At 63.9% G+C, this 19,186-nt stretch overlaps 1 protein-coding gene across 8 annotated transcripts in view; it reads right to left on the reverse strand.

Moving 5' to 3' along the window:
* The window catches only part of EBF3 (EBF transcription factor 3), a 108,529-nt gene that overhangs the window by 15,540 nt on the left and 73,803 nt on the right, over positions 1 to 19,186 (reverse strand). For 4 of the 8 annotated variants that reach the window (XM_036222941.1, XM_036222940.1, XM_036222946.1 and 1 more), the window contains exons 8-10: positions 16,911 to 17,055; positions 11,648 to 11,778; positions 11,096 to 11,222 (exon numbers count right to left, since the gene is read on the reverse strand). In XM_036222941.1, coding sequence (XP_036078834.1) covers positions 11,096 to 11,222; positions 11,648 to 11,778; positions 16,911 to 17,055 — 403 coding nt within the window. The remainder of the gene's footprint in view (positions 1 to 11,095; positions 11,223 to 11,647; positions 11,779 to 16,910; positions 17,056 to 19,186) is intronic. The other 4 variants (XM_036222945.1, XM_036222947.1, XM_016157553.2 and 1 more) reach the window with 1 other exon arrangement.

The following is a 19,186-nucleotide window of genomic DNA, read 5'->3' on the forward strand; positions in this document are numbered from 1 at the left end:
CAATTATATCACCTTGAGGTTATTAAATGTCCCACTGATAAGTAACTAGGTGAACTTGACCAGGTGATAAAGACTGCTGTGAGCAAATGATTGTGCGGGGAAGAACGCTTCTCTGTCCTGCTGTTTCTCCAGATCGCTTTTCTTTCAAAAATGACTGTATAAAAAGTTGCATTAAAAATGTGTGGCCACCGCAGACGAAATTGGTAGTTACACCCCCCCCCAAACACCTCACCCCAACACGGCACCTTCGTCACGGCACCTCAGGGACACGGCGCACGGGCTGCAAGGGCCCGCAAAGTCCTCCCTTTCTTTAAGGCTTTAAAATGATGCTAAGTTCTCCACTTTATCATCAACTGTGTCCTCCGAGTGCATTTCATCTATAAGAAATTCAGATGCTCGGGAAATTAAAATTTCAAAGATCTGCTGCAAAAAAAAAAAAAAAAAAAAAATCAATGGGGCGAGATCAATGCTCATAGAAATTTCATGAACTTTGAACTGATCCAGGCATCACGATGAGAGGTGGCGGGAGTTCCGGGCGGCTGGCGGCGCCTCGCACGGGGAAACACGGCCGGGAGGCCGGTTTTAGATGGGGTTTTGCTTTCATATTTTGTCTGACAAAAAAAAAAAATTAATTTCTAGTCCATTTCGGTAACAAGCAGAAACAGGCGAGAACGCGCCCTTCCCCCGCGCAGCGGCCCCGCCCCCTGCACGCGGCTCGGCCGCGGAATGGGGTCGGCTGCCTGGGCCGCCGATTGCAGGTGCAAATTAATATTGTAAAATGAAGATCAATACATGGACAGGGCCGGATCAATAGTGGCTAAATTATTGCTGCATTTTCCTCCTCATTCAAGATGAGTTGTGTTTTCCTCTCAAAGTCAATACTTTGCAGCTTTTCTCATTAATTTCTCAATAAATTTGGCAATGAATTTCAATCACAGAAGCCGGCAGGGCGAGCCAGGCATTGTGGCATGCATGGGAAACAGAGGCCACGCGCCCCGCACCGCCCGCCGGGGGGCGCCGTCCCCAGGAGCCGGCCCGGGCCACCGGCCCAGCCGAGGGCAGCCTCAGCCCCGGACGGGAGCAGCCCAGATGTCTGGGGGTGCCCTGTCTCCCGCACCGAGCCGCTCGCCGTAGGGCGCCCTCCTCAGAGCGCCCCGGCTCCCCCGCGAGCTGCCGCGGGGCCCCACCGCCTTTGGGGTGGCCTGTCCCGGACTGTAGGGGCGGGAGAGGGCCGCACTCGATGTCGCCCTGGAGACAGGACCGCGCGGGGCGGGCCGTGCGGGGTTCCACGCTGACGCCCGGCCCGGCCGGTGCTCGGGGACCGGCCTCCACTCGCCCCGCCTGGCAGCGGGCGGCGGCGTTGGGGTGTGAGGCCAGACGCAGAGAAAGGGACAGGGCGTCCTCCCCGTTACCGCAGTAACACCCCTGCTGAGGCGCCCAGACGACGCTGTCCACGCGCCTCCGAGGACGCCCCGGATGGCCGCGCCCGCGCCCCGGCCTGCCCGGAGACAGACTCCCCACGGCGAGGCGTGGGCTGTCCCAGCAGAGCCCGGCCTCTCCCGACGCACACGGAGGCGGCAGACAGCCTGGTGACCAGAATCGTCCTCGGCACGACGAAGGTCACGCGCTGCTGACGACACCCCTTTGCCCAGGGAGAGAAATCAAGGGCCTGATGGTGTCGACCCTTAGAGATGTCGGGGTGTGGGGGGCTCCCAAAGCCAAGTGGGCAGCATCACGCCGGGCGGAACCCTCGGGCAGCGGGTTCGCCCGCTAAGCCAGCGTAGAAGCTCTGCTCGGAGAACGAGCTCACCCCGCCCTGCGCCCCTGCCCCCCCTTGCCACCCGGGCGCCCCTGCCGCAGCAGAGACCCCTCCCCTGCGTTCCCACGGCCACCCGTCGCTTGCTCAGAGGTCTGCCCTCCTCCGTGAGGGGGCGCTGTCACCCGCCTTGGGGCTCAGGCCCACGCGGGTGACCCCACGTTCTGCCGTGAGGGGCCGAGGTGAGCGCCACGCCCCCCAACGCAGCCACACACAACTTGCTGACAAATGTCTCACGGCGGCGTCCTCCGTGATGCCCAGTGTCGACGACCGGATGGACGTGCAGGGTCCGTCCCCCACGCAGCGGACCCGGGGCGGGGCTCTGCGGCACGCCAGGACACGGGGGCAGTGGGCGCTCGCTGCGCGGGGGACGCGGCCACCGCGGCCGGTCCCCACGACCGGGCCTCGCCCCGGCTCCCAGAGGGGCCGGTGCACGGGCAGGAAGCAGCTCTGTGGCGGCCGGGCGGGGGGCGCGGGAAAGGGGGCTCCTTCCTGCGACTGCTCCGGAACCCGCTGCGTGCCCGCACAGCCCGCTAACACACAGACACGCGCCGTGCCGCGCGCTCGGCGCCGACGTCTGAGCCTCGCGAACTGTGCATGAGCGAAAGACAGAATCCTGAGGGAAGCTAACGTCTCCGATCCGGGTTCGAGTTGAGAGCCGGCTACACCCGCCTCCAGGGAGCCACGGGCGCTAACGGCGCTTCCGCCGCCGCCGGGGGGAAAGCAGGAGCCCCCGAGTGGACGAGGGGGACCCGCTGCGGGGAACTGACGGCCGAGGGGACCCCAGGCAGGCGGCGTGACGTGGCTTCACAGCTACCCCTTCTGAGCTGCGATGAGGCATCTTCCACCTCCGGGTCTCCAGGCTGAACGACGAAGAGAAGGGGCGTCCCCGGACCCTCGAGGAATCCTGGAGAGCAACACGCGCACCGGGCCCCCCAAAACACAGCCGCACTGGGCCCCCCAAAACACAGCCGCACCGGGCCCCCCAAAACACAGCCGCACCGGCCCCCCCCAACCACAGCCACACCGGCCCCCGCCCCCAACCACGGCGCCCGACTGTGGACGCCTCATGGTCCTGCACACACAGCTCGACCCCACGCGAGGCCTCAGAAGCCCAACGGCCGGGATGTGGCGGCCCCGGGGCCTCGGGCGGAGAGACAGAGACACACAGGGCCCCCGCCTGCCGCCCCGCTGGCTCCCCGTGCTCCCCCTTCCACCTGGAGACCCCGCCCCGCTCCCACACGGGCCATCGGGGTGCAGCCGGCCGGCTCCGCCACACCCCCGGGGCCCTGCCCCCTGCGACCCCTGGGGGCCCCGGCTGTCCCCCCCTCCCGGAACCTCACGCCTCAGACCACGACTGCGTGGATGACGTGACCCTCCCTCGCTTCGGTCCCGCAGGACTCGCGCCCGCCGCGTGGCTGCGCGTCGCACACATGCCCGGTGCGGCCCAGGGCTGGGCCCCGCGCGAAGGCAAGGGCTCCCCCTGGCCAGGGACCTCGGCCGAGGGCCGCCGGCCCCGAGCACCCACCGGCCTCCCACGGCCCCTCCCTCCCCGCATCGCCTGCAGCACCCAGCTGAGCACCTGGCCCAGGCGGGCGCCGGGCGAGAACCGAACCCTGGAAACCACGGGCCAAGCCCGAAGCGCCCTGCACGCCTCAGCGGCACGGCCCTCGACACGACCGCCTCTCGGTGACTGCGTGGTCGGGGCCGGCAGGGCCGCGAGGAGGAGACGCAGGGGCAGCGGCCGGCCCGGGCCAGGGCCCCGCGCGGGGGCTGCGGAGACACGGCGGGCGGGCCGGCCGGCCTCCTGGGGGCGGGGCCGCCACCTCGGGTCCCTCCCGTGGCTAAAGCCAGTCGACGGGCGACGCGGCCTCCGTTTCCGCTGACCACGCGCACGAGGCGACCGACGGTCTTCCGTCTGGGACGCACCGCAGCCTGACACTGGGTGTGTCATGAAGTGGCCACGTGGGCCACCCTGTCCCGGCTGTCCACCAGCCACGCACACGCCAGGAGCGGCCCCATGGCCCCCATGGCTCGCACCCCGGCCCAGCCCCAGCGCACCCCGAAGCGCAGGGGCACAGCTCTGTCGGGACGTGTGCGTTAGAAAAGCCAGGACCGTGGCTGACGCATCTGGCTGACCGGTGCGGGGCGCGGGCGTCCCGGAGACTGGGAGAGGAGTAGTCACAGGCCACCAGCCCCCCAAACCCCCGGGACTGAGACGGGGCTTGGCCCAGGGCTTTCTGAGAGAACAGGGGGTAACAGGATGGAGAAGGAATCGGGCAGGACCCCCACATCTACCCGCCGAGACACCCCGCCTTTCCGTCCCCACTGGTCGTCAGAGGCCTGGGGCAGGGGCCACTTTGTCAGGGAGCAGGATTTCCGCCTCCGGAGGGTGGTCGGGGCCCTCGCGAGGGCAGGGGAGGGTGGCATCTTGGAGGGAGGAGAGGGGCGCACGGCCGCCAGGCCACACCCCGAAGAAACCAACCCCCACGGGTGGTTACGCTGCGAACGCGGCACTGTCCGCGCGCAGAAGGGAACCCCGCCGCGAGCCTGCCAGAGCACGCGCCCCGCCACGTCCCGGGGGGACCGAGTTACTCCACACGCTCGCTAGCAGCCTCTGGAAACTTCTGCACGCGGCCATCCACACACGGGCTGGTGGCCCTTCACTGTGGGGCTGTGTTACTGAAAAACCACTCTAAGAAAGTCAGGATTCTGCACTTTCTACGAGTAAAAAAGATCCAACTGTGTCGAAGAACCGATTTTTAGAAGCGCTTGCTCTCCGCCCAAGCCCCTGGGACCGTGGCCTCTCCTGGGAATGCACGTCCCCGGACAGGCCCGAAGGCCCCCGGGACCCCCGTGGCAGCAAGGCCCCGGCCTGGCCGCCAGCGGCACGGCCTCCCGGCCCCCTCCGTCCGGCTGCCAGCGTCGGGCCATGTCCACCCAGCGGGGCGGGCGCCGTAACGCCAAGCTCGCGCCTGGTCTCCGGGGCCTCCTCACTTGGGCTCAGGACGGCCGCACGCGCCTGCTTCAGCGCCTGCCCGGAAACGCGGCCTGACACCTGCCGGGTCCCCGGCGGCGAGCTGCTGGCCGGCCTGGCCGGGACGTGCACGGCGGCCTCATCCGGACACCTCGTCCCCGCCCTGCGCGCTGCACTCCGCTGGCCGCACGCGCGCTCGGGCCTCCGCGTGGGCACCCGCTGGCTGCCCCCCCACCCCTCCGCCCTCGGAAGGGCGGCGTGCACCCTCGCCCGCCGGGCACCCCGAGTCCGTCACGTGAGCCCCTCCTCTCCGAGACTGTCCTCCCTGGGCCCCCCCCCCCGGGTGCGTGGGGAGGTGGGGCCAGGCCCCTGCCCGCCTCCCCTCCCGGCCCACGTCCCGACGACCCTTTTGTCCTTTGGGGAAGATGAATGGCGGCCTGCCCCCCGCCACACTGTGTCAGGCTCGGAGCCGCAGAGTCAATGCCTTCACCTTGACACGGAAACTTTGTGATTTATCAGCTGGTCTCCCCTCCTGATGTGCGTGGCCCCCGAAGGCGCAGCCAATCAGGGTGCGGGCGCACACTTTGGTCACAGCCACTCGGAAAACCACCGAAGCCCCTCCGATGACAGACAAATGCGTCTTGTTAGCAACTGCCCAAAAGCGCTTGACTTGTACTAATAACAAAAAGGCCAAGCTGGTCACTGTGGGTCTGAAGACGAAGCGCCCTGTCACCAGCCTGGTTGGGAAATTAGCAAATAATGTTCTTTTCCTTGATAAATGGGTGACAGCTCCCTCTCACCAATCATTTTTAACATTTTGATGCGCGCCTATGATCCCACTGGAGGAGCAGAAAAGTTTGCTGGCCTCAATTTCCAAATGATGAATGGAGCTCTCTAAATGTGCGATTTCTGTATGAGGTACAGTTCATTTTAAGCAATTCTAGTAAATGGGTGTCACTGATTAGGACAAATCGTCTACTTGTGCAATAGCACAAACGGTGAGCCTCATTCTCCTGGCCTCCTTCGAGACCGAGGGAGAGGGGACCGCGGTGGCCCCGGGAGCCCCCGCGGCACCGCGCTTCAGGAGGGGACGGTGTGGGGCCTGCACGACCAGCACCCACGTCGCATGCCAGGGGTGAGCCGCGTGTCGCGGGGTCTGCGGCTGTGCCACCGGGCACACGGGACGCCGGGCGGGCACCCCGCCTTTCTCTGCGCCCCTGAGGAAGCCACCAACGACCCTGGAGACGGCCGCCCGGTCCCGCTGCCAGGCCTGCACAGCGGCCCAGTCAGTGGGGCCACGTCACCCTCTCTCGCCAGCGAGGACGCCTCCGACGAGGGCAGAGGTGGGCTGTGCCCGGAGGGGTCACGCCGGGGCGTGTTGTCCGATTCCCACGGGTTGGAGAGACCCGAGTCGAAGCGCGGGTCCTGGCCGGTTCCCTCCCACGACTCGCCCCGTCCAGAAGCAAAGGTGTCTGCCCTCCGGGCGACGGCGGACCTCCACTGACACCCTCCACCTGGGGCCCTGGAACCTGGGAGGCCAGCGCGGCCGCTACGCAGAGGGCCGGACAGGGAGCCGCGGGGCACGGCCTGGCCCACGGGCCGGGACGGACGCGGGGCGCCCGGAGCAGCTCACTGAATTGGCTGGAAGCTCCCCCAAAGTCCGGGACCCGTGATTAAAACATGTGTTCCTCCACCATGTCCACACATGTGGTTAGAAACGTGTAATCGAAATAATCAGGTGGTTTACATTTATGGGGACGTGCCAGCGTTCGGTTTAGCATGGTAAAAACGGTATGATTTGTGGGAGGCAATTAGGAATCATTTGCTGTGTGGATACAAGTAATTTGTTTGAGGAGCGCTGGCCTGGGAGACAGCAGGTTGGAGCTGGCAGTGGTCGAAGGCGCTATTGACTCCACAGTGTGTCACTGTGCTGTTGACAGACTCACATCTGAATGCACACAAAAGATCTTTAAAACACTTCAGAAACATGAGCGCCTTTCAAGCGGTGACGTGAAGTGGGGGTTAAACGGTGGAAGCCCGCCAGGGCATCCCGGGGGGCCCGGGCGAGGAAGCTGCCGCCGCGGCCGGCGCAGTGCCTGAGGACAGGCCGCCTCCCCCCTTGGCACGGCACCCACTTAAGGCACAATCTTTTTTTTAAAAAAAAAAAAAGCAAAAAGCATAAATACTGTATCGGAAAGAACACAAACTGTTAGCAATTACTGGTTGAGTAATGATTTCATAAGCTTGAAATTGAATGCACGTCTTTGCGCAGAAAATAATCATTTTTACGCCCCCGTCTAGGAAATAAATTGCAGACCTGAGCCTGGGCCACGCATCGAGCAGGCAAAGCCAGCCGGTGCCCGCCCGGGGCGCGGGGGCCACGGACTGCCCACGCCTCCCTTCGCAGGCGGGTTTGGCCCGTGGCAGACGGCACGCTGTTTTCTGGCGATCGCGATAATTTCTTTAATTGAGCAAAAGGAATCCCTAAAGCGAGGGTGGGCCGAGCGAGCATTTGGGTACAGGTCGGCCACGGGCGCCCCTGATGCGTCTCCCGGTGTGCTGGGGAACCACGGCGAAGCCACGCCGCCACCCACCAGCTTCCGCTGGCTTGTGCGACAGGAAACCTGCCGCTGAACGGGCGCTCCTGGAAGGCGATCGCACGCACGCGTGTGCGAGAACGCCTCGTCCCGGAGACGCGTCCGTAAAGCACTTTCTGCTCTAACGTGATTTCAGTCAGGGGCACGCAAATTCCAACTGGTCTTAATCACATAACACTGCGATGCTTCTATTCTAATTAAAAAATAATTTCTTTTACTGATCTTCACAATTGGACATGTCGCTGCCCGTGAGACAGCGATGGGGAGACGGTCCGGCCCATCCGTCCGCGCCGGGGACCCGGCCCACCTGCGCCGTGGGTGAGACGGTCCGGCCTGTCCGCGCCGGGGGCCCTGCCCACCTGCGCCGTGGGTGAGACGGTCCGGCCCACCTGCGCCGTGCGCTTCCCGGGCAGGGCCGTTCTGATTATTATTAAAGCGAACGGGGCACTCTCAGACAGACACTGACCTGAGCGCTGCTCTCAGTTATTAATTTGCACTACTTTTAAATGCAGCAACCATCTCATTAACTTAATTTTAGGGGCCCGCCCGCATACACTGCATCTCACGGCGGAGGAGGCAATTTGCTGCTGACTGGCAATCACACACAGAGTGATTGTTAATTCTGCTCCTAAGTGCCAGCCGCGTGAAAACGGTTCCTTCTCTCTAATTTTGACCTTCTTACAACGGGGGTGAGGCGCACTGGGAGTACAAAGGACTAGCAGGGAAGAGCTGGACATGTCGTTCGCGACGCGTTCTTTTAATTCGCCGTGCTAATCAACGGCCCGGCCAGCACTTCCCAAGGTAATTGTGTCTTGTAGTCGTGGCGGGCTGGGCGGCGGGGGCACCCACGCCCACTCTGGCTTGACTGAGCGGGTCTGATTCTGAAAACCCTGGCGTTTCTCAGATGCTGTAAACAGATCGTTTAGGCCTTTGCCCCCGGCGGGGGGAGGGGCCTCCTCCCAGCCCAGGTTCATTATCCCAGGGTGGCTGCCGGGTGGGGGGCAGGTCCGACGTGAAGGTGTCCCGGCAGCCTCCGGGCCGGGGACTGATGGGAGCCAGATGCCCAGGGGACGGTGCCCTCCCCGCGGGGCTGCGTGCCTGAGTGCTGACGTCCAGGAGGGCTGGCTCGGCTTTCGGGGGGTGGGGGAGCAATTCCCAGTGATTACTTCATTGTCCCCATCAATTTCAGGGCCACGCAAATCAGACAGAAGCTTCCAGGTCAGACAGGTTACGACCCCACCTTTCCTCTGCTCCCTGAGAGTGCGGGGGCCCAGATCCCTTACGCGGCGTTTGAAATGTATATTCCGCTAATGACTGGGGTGAGGGAGGCAAGAAATTAGCCTCCTGCTAGCGAAGGCCGAGCTCGCTGACCTGCTCCACAGCAGGCCCATTCGTGGGGGCTCTCGGTGGAGGAAGCCCCAAGGCCATGGGCGGCCAGGACCCTGACCTCTGGCCTGAGGGGCCCCATCGGCTCGGCGTGGACACCGCGTCCACGGGGGGGATGGAGGACGGGCCTCCGGACAGCGGGGGCGCTGCGGCTAGCGCGGGATAAACCCCTTCCCTCGGGGGGAGGAGAGAGAGCACCCCGCACACCCTGAGAGGCGGCTCCTGGCCAGGCGGGCGACCTGGAGGACGGTGAGCGGCAGAGGGAACGGCCCCGGGGCAGAGAGGGTGATGCCGTCCGGGCGGCCCTGGCACGTGGCACCGCCGGCCAGGGCCATGCAGCTCCTCCCCGCTCTCCCCGCAAACACGCCCGCCCCCGTCCACGCGCTCAGCCCCACCCGCCGCGTCCTCGGCGTCGACGGGCTGCGGGGCCCGGCCCTCTCGCCACCCCCTCCGTCTCAGACAGCGGCCTGCGCCTCTCCCCACGGGGGGCCCGCAGGGCGGGGCCGTGACCAGCAGAGGACCCGCGAGGCGCCGTGGGGCGACCACTTCCCCGGCCCTGCGGGGAGAGCCGGCGGCCTCCCCACGCACGGGCTCACGCGGGCCCCACACGGCAGACACGGGACACACCACACGGCTCCTGGGCGGGTGACAGAGGTCCTCGCCTCTGAGGCGCCTCGGGAAGGAGGCAGCAGTCGCTGGCCACCCCCTCGGGGCCCGCCCGGCCCCCGGGTCTCCGCGACAGCACAATCACGCATGAGGCCGAGCGCCAGCAGCACCTGGGGGGGGGTGGGGCAGGTCCACGGCCGGCAGCAGGCGGGGCACAGCGGGCGCCCGTGGCCCCCACAGCCGGGGGCTCGCAGGCCGGACACCCAGACAGGGGACGCCCAGCCAGCAGCGGCACAAGTAGGTGTGCCAAGCGGCCACCATGTCCGGCTGGTCCTGGCGCCCGGCCTCCCACACTGGCGGAAACACGCCCAGGCCTCAGGGTGCCCCAAGTTCTGTGACCCTGTTTCCTTCAGGTCTTCGACTATTAACACACGGGGTGCCTCACACTGGACGAGCTGCCCCCTCAGTCTCTGGGTCCACCGGAGGGCCCAGAGCACCGAGCCCAGGTCCCGCCCCTGCTCTGGGGTCCCTCGGGAGCGCATGCTGGTCCCCAGGGGAACAGAAGCCCCTGATGTGGGGCAGGTCCCCCCCTCCCACCTGGACCACGTGGACGGCTACTGAGCGCCGAGGGGCAGTCTCCTCGACCCAGGACGCCAGGGGTCCCTGGGTCCACCGGAAAGTGGACACTGGAAGAATTTACATTCCGTATTTCACACTCGACTTTCTCCAAATGGGGTGGGTGAGTAGCCTCTCTTCCCTCCTCAAACCCCAAAGTGGAAGGGACCGTGGGTCTGCCGTGTGGCCTGCCTGCTGGACAGAGGACAGGTCTGCACCCCAATGAAAGGCCAGACCTGCAGGGTACCCTGCGGCGGGTGACAAACCCCCCTGAGACCCCTGTCCCCATGCAGGCTCCGGCCACACGCCTCCCAGCCGCCCACACGCATCGGGGCCGCAGCTCCCTGGGGACAAGGCCTCGTCCCGCTCACCCCCACGAGCTCCCGGCAGGTGCTGTCCGTCGTTAAAAACACATCTCAAATGTCCCCTTTTTTGCACTTGGCTAAGACAGAAATCAAAACACGACCACGTCTCACACTGATGTATGGTCTTTCTCAGCAGCGACCTCAAACAAACTCTCGACTAAGCTCTCCTGTGGGGAGCAAGGCAGCTTTCAGATGACAAACTCTAACTTCAGAGGCAACTCCCGCCAGGGCCACGCGTTTGCCCGAGACCTCTGCAAGATACGGAAGCAGAAAGGCGTCTGCTGTGAGACCCCAGGCCTGGGAGCAGAGACCGGGCTTGGGCTGGAGGCCCCTCATTACGGGGCACGTGACTTAACCGCTGAGTCTCAGCTTGTACGAATGGGCAACAGTGACAAGACAGGGCGGCCACCGGGACGAGACGGAGGCCTCGGGCCCCGGCACGAGCCGAGCCCTGGGGCAGCTTCCCAGTGGAAGGTAGGGGCGCCCGGTACTGAGAACCCCGCGGCCCGGCCTTACGGGGGGGGGGGGAGGCCGAGGGCCGCAGAGGGGAGGGGCCCGAGGTCACGTGGCCAGTGGGGGCCACACCCGCCCGCGGCGTCTGCCCATCTCGGACGGGGTCGCGGATGCCGTGCGCGTGACGAAGGCCAGCCTGGGGGCCCAGCGCCCTCGCCTCGCCCCAGAGCCCCCCGCCCCCCCCCCCCCGCTTCGCCAGGAGCGGGGGACGCCCACTCACCGGTGTAGACGAACCGTCCGGGAGCACCTTTACAGAACTGCTTGGACTTGTAGGACAGGGTGACCTCGACGACGCCTGGGATGTGCCGCGGCGGCGTCTGCACCCGGATGGCGTGGGGCGTGATCAGCTGCGGAGGCACACGGGGCTCAGGGCGGCGCCCGCACTCACCGGCCGGGCGCAATTGCCAAAATGAGCAAAATTGGCCCCTCGTCCCGACGCCCCCCCTAGCTGTCACCGGGGACGCGGCATCTAGTGCTCTTTAAGGAAAACGTCTGCCAACGACCCGGGTTTTAGCTTGCAGGAAAGGCCACAGGGCATCATTCATACGAAAATTGCCCCCATATGTCCCCTTAAACCTGCTCCTAGTAATTCGAGCACTAATTGTTCCAGGGCACTGAGCGACCTCCTCCGGCGGGTTTGAAGCCAGCCCTGGGACGGGGGCTGGGCGCTCCGCACCCACCCGCCGGAGAAGCCCCCGCCGGCGGCCACTGCCGGCGACCGGGGGCCCTGGGGACGGGGTGCCCATGTCCGCGCCCGACCACGCCGGCTTACCTCGCTCCACACCAGCATGGTCCCGAACACGACTTGTAGGCCGTCGAAGAAGTTGTCTCCGATTATGATCACGGTCGCGCCCCCCGTGGTCCAGCCTTCGCTGGGACTGATGGCCTTGATGCACGGAGTGGCTGCTCACGGGAGACAGAGAGGCCGGACCTCAGCCCGCCGGCCACACCGCCCACCTCGGGCCGCCCGCCGGCCACGCCGCCCACCTCGGGCCGCCCGCCGGCCACGCCGCCCACCTCGGGTCGCCCGGCCGGCCACGCCGCCCACCTCGGGTCGCCCGGCCGGGCCTCCGGGCGCGCGCAAAGGGCAAGCGCAGACCGGCGTGTGGATGTGTTTAAAGCAAAACTATTAAATGTTTTATAAAGCAAAGGCCAAGCCACGAATACTAGTGAGCAAGGGAAAAAAAAATGGCTTGATATAGCAAATTACGTGTCAGGGCAAATATGACTATTACAAATGATTAAGCATCGCATGCATGTGGCACGTCGATTTATCTGCTCCGCTGTTCAGATCTAAGCAGAGTCAATCAAAAGGTTGTTGAGGGAGACGGGGGAGCAAATGCCTCGCATTTCGATTCCTCATAAGCGGCTAATTGGGTTGGGTTTTTCCATCCGCGAACTTTGCCTTTTGGTTCAAAACTTCATTTTCCTCTGTCACTCTACAATTACTACTTTTCACTTTTCATCAGGAAAAAAAAATCAAAAGCGCTATATTAATACTTTTGTCAAAGGTACACATTGTACATCGAAGACTGTTTGTCGACAGGAATCCCCGCGCCCCTGGCCTGACCTCTCTTTGTCTCCCGAGCCCTCGCATTTGCATGAGTTATTACAATGGCTGCTGAGGCCTGGCCTGCTCCAGGCTGGCCTGCAGGGGGGCGGGGAGGCCGCGGCAGAGGGGGGGGGGGGGCGGGGTGGAGGGGCCAGGAGGCCACAGCTGGGAGGCCTGGGGCAGGCCGGCGGGGTGCTCCCGGCCCAGGGCCTCGGCAGGCCGAGCGGGGCCGGCAATGGCCGGCCGGCCCCGGCCTTCGATCAGCCCTCCCCGCGGTGTTGGAGGACCGCGCCTGCTGCTCTGCTGGCCCTTTGCAGGCAGGCCAGCACACAGAGGCGCTCTGTGGACACACGTCCACTGCCTGTCACTGCGCGGGGCCCCGCTCTGGCCCCCGCAGGGCCTTCTCTGCCTGGTGGGGCGCCATCCCCAGGGCTGTGGGCCAGCTCGACCCCTCCTCCTGTGGAACCCCAGGGAAGAACAGCTGTGGAGGCCTGTGTGATGGGTGGCTAGGTGGCCCCTGATTTAGCCAGGCCTCCTAATGTCGTCTGGACACAACCGTACCCCAGGTGGTAGGCGGCCCGGGCCAGTCCTCCAACCAGAGAGACAAGGACGTCCCCACCGGGTCCCTGGGCCACCCGCGGGTGGCTTCCTCTTCCTCCCGGCGTCGCGGCGGGACGGGGTGAGGCTGAGTGGAGATGGAGGACTCGGCCTTCGGGGTGCTCCTCCATCGCTCCCCAACGACCCCTGCAGACACGCGTCCAGAAGGTCGTCTCTCAGCTCAGGAACAGAACGCGGCGGCGCCGAGCCGCCCAGGCGCGGGTGGGCCCGCCGGCCAGGTGCAGACGCGCGCCCTCCAGCGGACGGCTCGGGCCTGCTGAGGCTGCTCGTCCTGCCCCGTGCAGCTCCCTTCAAATAAGCCGCCTTCGCGGACGCCGGGCCGTCTCGTCACCGTTAGCCATTGCTGTCGCGCAGCCCGCAGCCCGCGACATGCGCCCGCCTTTGTTTGCTTTGATGCCGGGCCCGCGGGGGCGATGTTTGCTCACTCCGAGCGGGTCTCCTGGTGCAGCGGCAGCACACCCTGCGAGCCTGCCCTTAACTAGCGCTGTTGACTTCATGCTAATAAGTTCATACAAATTTTCATTTCTGAGGCTTCCGAATGACATTTGCTTTTCTTAATTGCATGGAGAGCATTTGAAAAGGATCAGCTCTCTAAAGACTGACAAGTCTCCTCCAAGGGGGTGACCTTCATCAGCACAGCCAATTATGGCAAATAATTCAGAAAAAAAAAATTACAGTAAACAAATTTACTTTGGAGGTGAGAAAAGAGAAAAAAAAAACATCCCAGATCCCGAGCACGCACAGGGGACGGCATCTGGCGGCGGCGGCGCGGTGGCCGGCCACGGCGCCCCGGAACGCGGCGGTCCCGAGCGCGAAGGGCCCCGGGCCCGGCTGGCCCCTCGCGCCGCCGGCCGCCGCCCTCCGCCCGCGTTCCCACGCACACGTAGAGAGGGCACGTGTGTTCGGTGGGGACCACAGCGAAACGAATCACGCGGTTGGTGCTGGGGACCGAATGGCCCCCGCGCACGACGCACGGCCGGAGACGGGCGCGGTGGGCGGGGGTGGCGGGGCGGGGGGCCCCGCGTGCGCGCAGCTCCCTCCCCGGGCCCACGCGGGCCGCGGCCCGGCCACGGCCCCCCGCCGCCCCGCCGCCCCGCCGCCCCCGCCAGCCCCGAGCGGCTGCCTCTGACTCGAGGGCGCCTCCCTCCGCCTCCGCGGCCGGGGGCGCGGCCTTCGCCTTGCCCCCCTCCTGCCCGCTCCAGCCCCGGTGCCCGCGTGGTCTGGCTCGCCCAGTGGCCAGGCTGCCCGGCGGCTGGGCGAGGGTTTCCAAGGGAAAGTAAGGCGACTTGACCACAACACTGCCCGGCCTCGGCTCCTCGCGGGCCCCTCCACCGCGTCCAGGGTCCTGTTGGTAAACAGCCCCCCGCCCTGCCGCCCGCTCGTCAGCGGGCTCTCCCGAGTCACACGGCAGCATTTGTCACCTTCGTCTGCATCCACAATATTGAGGCACTCAGACAGGCCTGATCTTGCCTCACGAAGACTCCTTTGTTCTGCCTGCTAAAACGTCTTGTAATTGTGCTCGGGACGTCCAGATGGCTGGCTGACACTCCAGCTGATAGGATTATACCTTTTACCTCTCCTAGAGCCATCTGTTCCCCCTCACCCGCTCAAGCCCTGCAGCCTGGATTCGGCGTCCTTATTGCATAAACCTAACCGCATTACGGCGCTTGGCATGCAAATCGCTCCGCTGCGGGCCGGGTGCTGGGCAGGGCTCACGGAAGGTTTAAACGGGGCCGGAGTCGCTGACGGGGGGACAAGTGACGAGGAAAAAACGACGAAAGCCCGGGCTCCGCCGGCCGCGCTGGAAGGTGGCCGGGCCGTCCTCCCCTCGCCGTGTCCGGCGCTGGGAGCAGGCTGCCCCGCCTTCTGTGTGCTCCGAGGACGCGGTGGCAGGCGTCCACGGCAACAGCAGGGGACTCGCGGACTTGGAGGCCGTTGCGAGTGTGTACACACTGCTGGTGAATATTGGATGACGGGATAATGAGGTGTGAGCCAGGAGAGGCTGCACAGAAGCAGAGAGCTGCGGCGTAGGGGGGCGCTTTCTCCTTAAAGAATGTGGGACTGACTCGCGGCCAAGAGCCACCCGACGGTATGCCCTAACCGGACGGGAGGAGGGAAGCGGGCCCTGGGAGACACGCCCAGACCCAAAGATGGCCTTCCCGCCTGTCTCGGGAAGTGCCGGAAGCGCGGATACGTCTCCTTGCGAGACGGAGCCCAGGCCAGGCTGCAGCGCCCTCGAGAACCGGGCGTCGGTTACAGAACAAAACCCTGCTACTGAGGACAAATGTCTTTCTCACGAAGACCTACGTAGGCTAGTTTTCAGAGCCACCTCTGTGCGTTGGAAAATGAGAAGCCACTTTCTGGGGTGGGACAAGGTGCTTTGATCTCTTTGCGAGAAAGTGACTTGGTTCCAATGTTGATTTAAAAAAAAACAAACAAACTGAGGAACAAACATAAAAAAAAAAACAACACTGATCAAGATTGCATCTGCAAACAGCTTTTGATTGGCTGGGTTTTATCTCCCAGGCACCCACTGGTGGCCTTCGTTTTTCTGAATGTTGCACTTTCTGCTTACAGTCAAATGCTTTTTCATGCTACGTACAAAAATAAATACTTGTGCTCTGGTCATGTCATCATAGCTCATTAGAGGAGGCCGACTTTGGGCCTGGGCTGCCGGCTCACGCCAGGCCTCCTTGAACCCGCTGCGTTGCAAGCTCCAGCTCTCTGGGGAAGCGAGGGCTGAGGATGGGGACTCAACCTTCTTAATTGTGAGCCTCATTAGCGATGGTTGCTAAGCAAAACACACACCTACCTTCAGTGCATAGGAAGCAGATAAACAGTACGTCACAGATTCTAACGACCCTGGGGCCCAGGGCGACCTTTAATTATTATACTTTTGTTCTCGTGTACCTCAGTCATTAATGCAGAAAAACAAGTGAGTTTATTTTTGTGGACCGCAGCAGATCCACGAGTTTCCTTCCAGGTTTTATGCTGTGTTAAGTGCAGCCCCAGAATCCAGGGCCTCGGGACGGAGGGTTTGTCCTGACACCACTTAGTTTGAAGGGCTCTTTGCTCTAAAGGAGTTCATCCTGCTGTTTTGTTTACAATTCAGTTTAAACGACAACAACAAAACACGTTACTTCCTCAGCAGCTCCCATCGGTCAGACTCTCGCGGTCATCACGACGCGCCTGGCCGAGGGGGGTGGCCGGTCGCGTGGCCGCGCGCGGCAGGGCCCCGGCCCGCGTGTCTGGGTGCGGCGCCGTCCAGGGCACCTCCCCCGCCCGCCACACGCACCAAGATCCTCCTTTTAACAAGCAAAACAAGAAGCCCGCCCCTTGGAAGCGTTTGGTACAGACACCTTGTGCCGCTTGCCTCGCCCCCCACCCACCCTCACGCGTGACCCCTCGCTCGCCCTGCCCCCCGCCCGGGGCAGGACATGGTCCTCGGGCCCATTCTGAGCTGATGGGATGGGCTGTTACCCCCCTGTGTGCACACCGTGTCTGGGAATGACCCTGCGGATGGGGCTCTGGACAAGCCAAAACAAAACCAAGTAAATTAAAATTTCAAGAAGAGCTCTAAGCAGAACCTCGCTTAGAAACAAACCGGCCGACACGGTGGAGGCCCGGGCGGGCGAGGAGAGTCGGGGAGCTGCGCCCCGTAAAGCGAGCGGCCGGAGAGGACTCTGCCCCCCGTCGACTCTGGGGGCGGGGGCGGGGGGCACCCAGGCCCCGCTGGGCACGGGTGGGGGGCCTGGCCAGCGAGGGGGCCGGGGCGAGTAAGGAAAATCGACATGAATCAACATAAAGAATGGTGCAAAGGAAACGAAGCATCGCAAATAAAGAGAGACATGTAACATGTGCCTACCATCGTCCAGATAGGAAGGGGCCGTACCTTCTGACGGGTCGAGGCGGCGGGCCCGCCGCCCGTGCTTGGAGTTGTTGTGCACAAACATGTTGTCAGACACGGCCAGCACGTGGCCGTCCACGTTGACTGTGGTCGACACAACCACCTGCGGAGACGGAGCAGAGCTGAGGCCGGAGTCGGCACGGGGCGCACCGCGGAGGCGGCGGGGGAGCCAGCGGGGGCACCGGGCGGGGGCACCGGGCGGGGGCCCGGCCACCGCCCGGGCCGGCGCGGCCCGCGGGCCGCTGGGCCGTTCCGTCCGGGTTCGACTCCATTGCTTCTCTTCCACGCCTGCTACCTAATTACAGTTTAATCTCCTATTATGCTAACAAGTGAATTCAATGCAGAGAAGCCTTCTTCTTAGCCATTAGCTTCAAAACGCCCCCTCTGGCCACTCATTTTAAAGCTGCTGTTTTGATCGATCTGTTCACATATTGATTCGATAGTTTATCTAATTAGAACTTAGTCCGCTTGAGACTGTCCTCCCTCGAAAACTTGTGAGAATTCAGTTGCCAAAAAGACAAAAAAGGCTTCGTAAAGCCGAGGCGTCCCCGCTGCCCACACTCTGCCACCCGAACTCGCCCTCACAGCCCGTGTCTGGCAATTGGCTTGTTTGCCTCTGCCAAGGCCAAGGTGACTATGAACAGTGAGAGGAACCCGGGGAAAGTACCCTTTCTCGAGTCGCCTGCAAGGGTGCGAGGGCCCTGACAGCCCCAGGGACCGTCCTCTCTGCTGGAGTGACAGGCTTCCCACCCACGTCCAGCCCCAGAAGGCGGACAAGGCAGGGAGGTGGACGGCCTCGCTGACCCCGCACACCTCGCCAGGGGCCCTGGGACACGTGCCCCAGCGAGGCGGCCAGGGACGCCCTCGGGACGCGGGAATCACTCCCGCCTCATGATCCTCCTTTCACAAGGGCCGTCTGTGTGGCGGATTCTCTCCAGCGGCTGGAGCGGCAAAGACAGGGGCCCCGGGGCCCGTCTGCACCCCGAAGCAGGTTCACGAGCTGGGCCTGGGTTGAGGGTGCAGGGAGCCTGGCGCCTCGCTGAGGGTGGGCAGCAGGGAGGGCCAGCACCCCCAGGGAGCACCCCCCACAGAGAGACGTGCGGCGTGAGCGGGTGAGCGGGGCCCCAGCAGGGCCCACGTCCGCGTCCACCCCCCGCGCTGGGCTGTGTGTGTACAGACACACCCCTAAAGCGCCCACGAGCGCCGAGGCCGCCGGGGGCCTCAGCGACGGAGGACACAGCCGTGCGGGCTCAGATGCACACACCGCCCAAGACGCTAACCGTCGGGGTTCGTGGGGCGCCTGGGCCTATGCGGGAATTCCTGGCACTGAGAGATGATTCTGTAGACCTAAAGCTGCTCTAAAAACAAGTTTATTCATAAAAAAAAAAAATAAGTCATATTTTTAAGGGCTCGATGAAAGCCTACGTTGCATACGTACACAGGATTGCGCGTTAGTAAGTCATCTTTTATTTGAAAACCTCTAGGGCCCCACAAGCAGACGAAAGTGGGTGCAGTACCCACTGCACCCCCAGGGGCTGTCTTGCTGGGGTACAGTTCTTGACGAGCCTACTCCATGGGCACTGCCAAAATTTTGGGGGCCTCCACCCCATCGGGCCACTCTGAGCCTTGAAATGCTGCCAGGCATAGATCCGGATACCTTTCTGGCAGCTGCCCACAAGGTGGCCTTCTCCCCGGCCCTGGTCGGGGGAGGCTCGGACACCACCTGGGTGCCACTCGGGGCCTGGCCGCTCTGCCTGGAGGACGCACGGCTGCCCGCGCCGACCCTGACCCCGGCGCCCTGCCCCCACCCCGCCCCGCCCCGTCCTGGGGGTGAAGGAGCCAGCATGTGCCTGCGCAGGACATACGGACACACCGCCAACACCGAGACGCGGCCTGACCCTTTTCAAGTTCCTACAGCACGACATGCTGAAGAAACAAGAAAGGTAAAAATAAAATAAAGGACAGTCTCTGCTCTGTCGTCTCTATATAGGTCAGCCGCCAAGGGAAAAGAGTGTAGTTCAACAAAGAGAAAACAGACAAGCTGTGTTTTGTTCCTCGGCTGTGGCCGGGCCCGCGGCGCACCTGCGGAAAGGTGCTCGGCTCGTGACACCACCGGCAGTGCCGTGTGAGCCCTGACCTCCTGCTAAGCCCGGTCAAACCTCCGCGAGGCGGGGAGATTAGCTGGGGAGACCGGAGCAAGTCTTTCTAGGAGCTGTGGGCTCCACTTGTAACTG

This window comes from Rousettus aegyptiacus, unplaced genomic scaffold (assembly GCF_014176215.1).
Source record: "Rousettus aegyptiacus isolate mRouAeg1 unplaced genomic scaffold, mRouAeg1.p scaffold_m13_p_6, whole genome shotgun sequence".
Taxonomy (NCBI): Eukaryota; Metazoa; Chordata; class Mammalia; order Chiroptera; family Pteropodidae; genus Rousettus; species Rousettus aegyptiacus.